This window comes from Cariama cristata, unplaced genomic scaffold (assembly GCF_000690535.1).
Source record: "Cariama cristata isolate BGI_N322 unplaced genomic scaffold, ASM69053v1 scaffold19936, whole genome shotgun sequence".
NCBI lineage: Eukaryota > Metazoa > Chordata > Aves > Cariamiformes > Cariamidae > Cariama > Cariama cristata.
The window spans coordinates 2,412-9,107 of record NW_009621795.1 but is presented as its reverse complement, the minus strand read 5'-3'; the positions used below and the strand labels follow the sequence as shown (position 1 = coordinate 9,107).

General features: G+C 40.2%; 1 protein-coding gene across 1 annotated transcript in view; it reads right to left on the bottom strand.

Moving 5' to 3' along the window:
* Window positions 1-5,581, bottom strand: part of LOC104163204 (PHD finger protein 21A-like) — a gene marked incomplete at its 5' end in the record, with an annotated part of 26,522 nt that extends 20,941 nt beyond the window's left edge. Inside the window, one exon of the mRNA XM_009702123.1 lies at window positions 5,318-5,581. Within this exon, the coding sequence (XP_009700425.1) occupies window positions 5,318-5,581 (264 nt within the window). The remainder of the gene's footprint in view (window positions 1-5,317) is intronic.
* Window positions 5,582-6,696: the final 1,115 nt, after the last annotated feature.

The window sequence follows — 6,696 nt, the reverse complement described above, 5'->3', positions numbered from 1 at the left end:
ACTCTTTCTGACGAGTGGGCCAAGCTCACCTCTGAAGAATGTAATATTGCAGGTGATGGGACCTTTTTCTGACTAATCACTCGAGAAATTTGCCTCTTCAGAACTTTTTGGTAATGTTTGTTCTTTTCCCAACACATCTTAGGAAGTATTGCAGAAGGAAATATTTCGCTCTATGCTGGCTCATCATTCTCTTTTTACAGAAGACCTGTCAAAAATAACACAAGAACTTTCCTTTTTTATTATGTCAATAAAGAAGATCTCTTGAGGGTTTGGGGGGGCCATGAGGTGGGGGAACAGATCTGTTAACCTAGCACATACAGAAATACAGAGTCTGGTGAAGGGCTCCTGGAACAGAATTGCTGAGGCTTTTTATACTGTTGTTGTAATAATCCTTGAAGACTGAGCGACTGTTCATATCACAAATACAAATGTGCGAACCCCACTTTAAATGGTGGGAAAAGAGGCCGAGTGCAACTGGCTAAAACTCTCTATTTGTTTCTTTTGGGGGGAGTATTTTTGTTAATAGTATTTTGTTAACACTTTTGAAGACAGACTGTAAATGCTACAGATGTAAAATGAACTCTGAAGAAGTCTTTGACGAATTTCTGTAATTCTCCAAGGAGTTCTGTGTCAGAGAGGTAAGAAATAGAACATAAGATCTCTTGTAATTCCTCTTATGCCACACTAAACATATACAGTAAGTGTGTTTTTAGTGGAGAGCAAGATTTCTTCTTTGCCTCTGCAGGCCCATATTAGATTTAAAAGGCAAACTAAGTTTTTTTTTTTTTTAAAAAAAAAGGATTAAACAAGAACCACTGTATATTTTCATGACATAATGATGTGCAAGTTCTTTTTTCAGACCATATGCTTGACTTGCTACTTACTGCAAAGAACATGTAATATATTGCCGGATGAACACATTTCATGTTACAAACCAGTCTGACCAGCTAAACCTGCACTCAGAGGTATCAGACAGTCTTAGTGAAACTCAGAAGGATTATTTCATTGGCCCCCGCTCAGCATTTCTTGCTTGACAACTCAGCTGTGAATATGTTTGGAAGCATTAGTTCAGAATGTACGGACTTCTAAAAACAGCATCAGCAGGTCTCTCTCGGGTATCTCTAAAGCCACCTATCACACCTGTCTCTAAGAGCTGTGAATCACAAACCAGTAGTTTTCCTCCCCATGGTTTCGCACTGATGGAGGTTTGCTTTTTTTTTTTTTTTTTTAAGGAAACACATGTTGCGCTGTTGAGAAAGGCTGAAAGATTACAGAAACCTAGCAACTGAAACACAGGCTGTTACAGCAAGCCATCTTGCTTTGTGTCCTCAGGTCTGGTAACTTTATTCATACTGGGATCTCAAGCTCTATTATTAACCTAGAGAACTATGTTAAAGCTGCACTGTCTTTCCAACCAGAGTCTAATTAAAGTTTCATACACATAATGCATACCCTTTTAAATTCCAGTCCATAAAAATAAGCCCTCATATCACCCTCTTTCTCAGATAACCTCCACAAAACGAGAAGCAGAAGGGAAGGTTCAACATTAGGGAGCAGGTTCTGTGGGCTCTGAGGTAGGGGGGCCATTAGAGGAAAGAAACAGCTGAGAACATTTTCCCTCTTATTACCTCTGAATAAACCAAACTGACACTGAAATGCAGGGCTGCTTTGGGGAAAAAAGCTTCAGGGTTTATGTCTGTTTTCTAACAAATGTGACAGGGCACATATTCAAGAAAATAGGGCATATTATTCATTTGTTTTGATAAAACTATCCTCTATTGTATCTCATCTGGAGTTTGGACAGGATGTAAGCGGAGGAAAGAGGCTTTTAAAAGATCTATACTACACACGCACACACTTGTATCAGTAAATACATGCATGTAATCACATGCATGGGATCTAACTTTAAAAAAAAGAAACACCGTGACCAAAGGCTCAGAAAAATATTAATCAATTGCAATAAAAATGTCAATGTATGATAGTTGTTGCAGAAATTAAAAAAAAAACCAACAAAGTAACCATTTTAATGTGCAAACAGAAATACTTGACTGCACTGTATAGGCAGTATTCATGATGAGCAGAGTAAGATTTTCATGGTAACTGTTTGGAGGATCATATAAATATGTTCGTATCAAAACCACACTTAATCCAAAACATGTTGTCAGTTTGCATAGGAAGACAGTCAAGCTGTCATTGATTGCGAGAAAGCTCAGAAGAAAACAAAAAACAAGCTTAAAAAAAGAAGTATCAGAAAACATAGAAAGGAGTAAGAAGAAACAGGTTCACACAAGCAGAGGTCACTCACAGACAATGTAAAGCTGAACTGAAAAAGTAGTGAAGTCTGACAAGCAAAAATTAGTCCTTTCTCACTGGCAGGCAAGGCTTGCAGGAGAAAGCATGGTATTTTATCAGGCTGACTTGAAAAAAGGGCACACTTCTGGTCACACAAGCCCCTTTTGAAGTCCCTTCTCAGTGACACATCAGGCCTATGCCCAGAGAGATGTCCAAGGTGACACGAGTAGTGCAGGGCACACTTCGAGATTTTTTTCCCAAGGTATTAGAAATAACTATTTCATTGAAGAAAGAAAGTCTGTACTTCATATACATGTACACAAAAACTGACCAGTAAACCATGCTCGATTTAACCCCACAGACCCAGAACTTTAACTGTTTTTCCTCTTTTGTTTCCCCACTGGTAGTTTGCACAATTAGCTTGTACGCTCTGCAGGCCAAAAAAACCTAGTCTGGAAAAATCTTTTGAAATATTTAACACATACTAGGACTATGTAAATAGCAATAATAATTCAGTGGCCTTTTCCTGCTCCGCACTTCGAATGTATTTATTATGAGCTTGACAAATAATGCAGGATTGTAGCATTCTGCCTCCACATTCCTCGTCTTCCTCTTCCAGTTTACCAGAGCAATGACGAAAGAGGAGTTTTTTGCTCCAAGCCTTTAACACTTTCAGCACAGATTCTCGCACTGCGCAGCTCTGCGAACCGGAGGATTCATCTTTTTGCACAGGGGCAGAAACTGATTTCCTTAACCAACGTAAAGATGATCAGAAGCCTGCCCAGTGACCCACACTGCTCGAGAAACCACACCAGCAGCAGAAGCTATAGAGGCAGCTGCTTTTAAGGCCAGCAACAGCACGCTCAGCCTGAACAGACTGTACTAAGATTTTTCTCCCACACACAAAACCAAAGTGTTCCTGTGCCCCCTTTGTGCTGACAGAGCCTGTCTCTCGGTTGATGAGCAAGGCGCTATTTAGCAAATAATTTCTCAACCTATTTTGGAAATCCACAATCATGTACAATTGGCTGTGTTGGTCAGTATTCAGTGGCGATTTCAAAGGTTCTTTGTCCTGGGGAGGAGATACGACCGTTCACCAGCACGCCGGCAGAACTGCTGAGTACACAGCTGGAGCGTACGTGGGGGAAGGGAAATGGTGTACGATTTTGCAATTATATCTGTTAAATCCATACGGTTTTGAAGAATGATCACTTGGCATTTCTTACTATTTTGCAAGTGGAAACTTTTAACACATTTGCCAGAATTATTTGGCTGTTTTCTCTTGTAAGAGGACAGAGGATCAGCACAGAGAAACGTTAAGCCACATGTACGTGCTACATAATTGGTTCTTTCAGCCCCTTGCAGCGCAAATGATTTGCAGTAACACGCTCTGCACCTCCTTACTAGTTAGCAGCCCAATCCAAGACAAATACATCAAGAAGGGAGAGAGAGGAAAAAGCTGTGGACAAGATTAAGCCGTGGCTTTTTCATGATGCTCACATTTTTTCTATTACCCAGCTGCTAGATATTCAAGAGAAAACAGGGTGTAGTATAACAACTGTTACAACAGGCCACAAGAGCATAAAACCACCAAGAAACCTTTCTGTTCGGTTCGTCGCAGGGCTCTCACTTGTACTAGAAAAACGTCACTTTGATGCCCTGTTTGCATTCCAATTCCAACAACAAGGAGGAGGATGGAGGTCTCCAGTTTCTATGACAACCCAGATGGGCCACAATACAAGATACTTACAAATGTTCAACGGCAGGGATGCCAGATCAAATTAAGCTAGAGTTTACACTACTTCACAGAAACTAAAATGAAAGAAAAAACCCAAACAAAACATGAATGTCAAAGGAAGGATGACATTTCCTCAGCACATTCCAGAAGATTTCTGAAAGTAGATGATAAAGAAAGGAGGGATTTTTCTCTACAAAAATAAGTAACGATGTCAACACAAACAAACCGAAACCCTCATTTATATGAGTAAATGTTTTCATTAAAACTAGACGACTGGAAAATTACCATCAGACATTAAAAGCAAAAAACACGTCCCAAAAATAACATGATTTTATTAACTCATTACTTAACTCATTATGAACCGGCAAATTTGTCATCCCACTGTTTTGCATGGCTTGTTTAACACCATGAGTTACGTTTCATGATACAGTTTGGTTTTCTGTTGTTTACCCCTGATCTAGTCTTCTATGACATTTTGCAAAAGACACTCGGATGTACAAAATACTCCATATTCTACCTGAAGAAGTGAAATTAGTAACAGCGAGATATTTTAGTAACACTAACAAAACTGCAAAACCATTTAATGTGTGTTCTTAGTAACTTAACAGATCCGTTGTTAAAAAGGTGAGGTGAACTTACTTCTCAAAGGTATTGACTCCATGTGCTAGGAAAGCAAGTAACTGCAACAGGCAAGTAGCTCAGGCAACATGAGTAAAACACCTTCTGAAGAAACACCTGCAAAAGCTTTTTGTAAGCTTTTCAGCTGTGACATACATAGATGTGGTTCCCAAAACAAATCCAGTTAAAGAATTTCTTAATAAATGTGTATTTTAAGGCAACTTATTTTGAAAACATGTGTTTTAAAATATTTTTATAGAAGCTAGGTTGTCTTTCTTTTTAATCAATGTCCTGTTCCAAGTTGCTTTCCTTTCTTTCTTTCAGCTTTATTACCAGCTAGTTAATAGCCTTCATTAAATATGTGATAGACAGCAAGGCTCACAGTAAGACAGATAACTGTGGACTTTTAGAGGCTTAGGTTCTTTGGGGAGAGGAAAGGCAGAAGAGGAAAGTCTTAACAGCTGTGCCTAGTCAAAATAATCCAAAATCAGAGGGACTGTAACGTTTAAAATTGGAACAGACAGCCTTAAAATCTGGGTCTGTGCAGATACCTTTAAACACTTTATTAAAAACTGCAGACACTCACTCTTCATAAATCATTCCCCTTTGCAGCACGGCTAACCAGTACTATTTACACAAGGACTCGTCAGCCTGGCTTGGACGTGCTACCTCAGCACCCAGGAGCTCCCTGATGCTGCGAGGGCTCTCACTGTTGTGGATGGGGCCACAGCTGGCACGTGGCGTGGCAGGCCGAGGCTGAACAAAAGCTGCCTGCTCCGTCGCGTTCCTTCGCCCCGTGTAACGAGGAGCGGAGCCGGGCAGACACACTGCGGCGATGGTATGGGTATCCCAGGCAGAGGGCTCTGGGGATTTGCAAGGAGCTCCCGCAGAACGACCAGAGTGCCTCAGTACTGAGGGGTGAAGAGCCGAGGGCTGAAATTATGCATCGGTAATAAAAATTAAAATACCTGAGGACTCTGCTCAGCTAGTGGGAATTAACTGGAAGTGATGAATTAGGATGGAGAAGTGTGACTCAGGACACAGCTGGGCATGATGAGCTTTAAACTTGGACTATAACACTTAAACTGTGACTGTACAGTCACATCATATAACTGCAACCTGTGTTTCGCATATAAAGCGGAAGACAAGGAATGGCGTAATGAAAAAAGAGAATTTGCAAAGTGTTAATGCTTACTAGAATTGTAACAGTTTAATGAGAAGAACAGAATGAACTGGAAATAACAGCAGGAAGGAGCCATAAGTTGCAAGGGATGGTGGTATGGCAGTGAAGAAGCTGCTTGATGTCACACGCTTAAAGTGACTCTAATCATAATTTGGTGTAAGTATCAAGAGACTGGGACAAATAAGCAGGCCAGTGGATTCCTCTCACAGACTCTATTGTCAATCACATATCCCAGACATTTCAGAGCATGAACTTCCACTCTGCAGTGACACGGCATGGAAGAAAGTTGTACTTGCAATTTTTACAGCATCCACTATTCTACCGAGTCCACTATTTTATGCAACCACAACAGCATAACTGATTACTGACCCCTATAAGGACTTCTTTCTTCACAGAAAAAACAAAACAAAACAAAATGCACAAACACCAAAGTTTTAAGGAAATTCAGCAAGAAAAACCTTTTTTAACACGGAGGTATAGCTGCCTGGTGCTATTGCTATTAAACCCAGTGAAATCCACGTACGTATCTGAAACTAACAAAGTGTTCAGGGTACATATCCATGCGTATCAATTTGGTTCTCTTGGGATCCTCATGCTCTGGACATCATCAACACTAAATGCACAATACTTTTTTTTTTTAAAGTAGCAGGGTATGTATTTGCAGTCTTCCAGTACGTCAGCTGACCACAGCACAGGTATTTTCAGAAAAACCATCTACACGGCATACCTAGGATGGTATTCAGCTCTTTTAATAGTGTAATTAAAAAACACACCATCCTTTGCCTCCATGTATAGTCAACAGAAACAGATGGATAGTTGAATAAGTAAATGCTCAGCATGTGCCCTGTCTTCACAAATTCCAGAC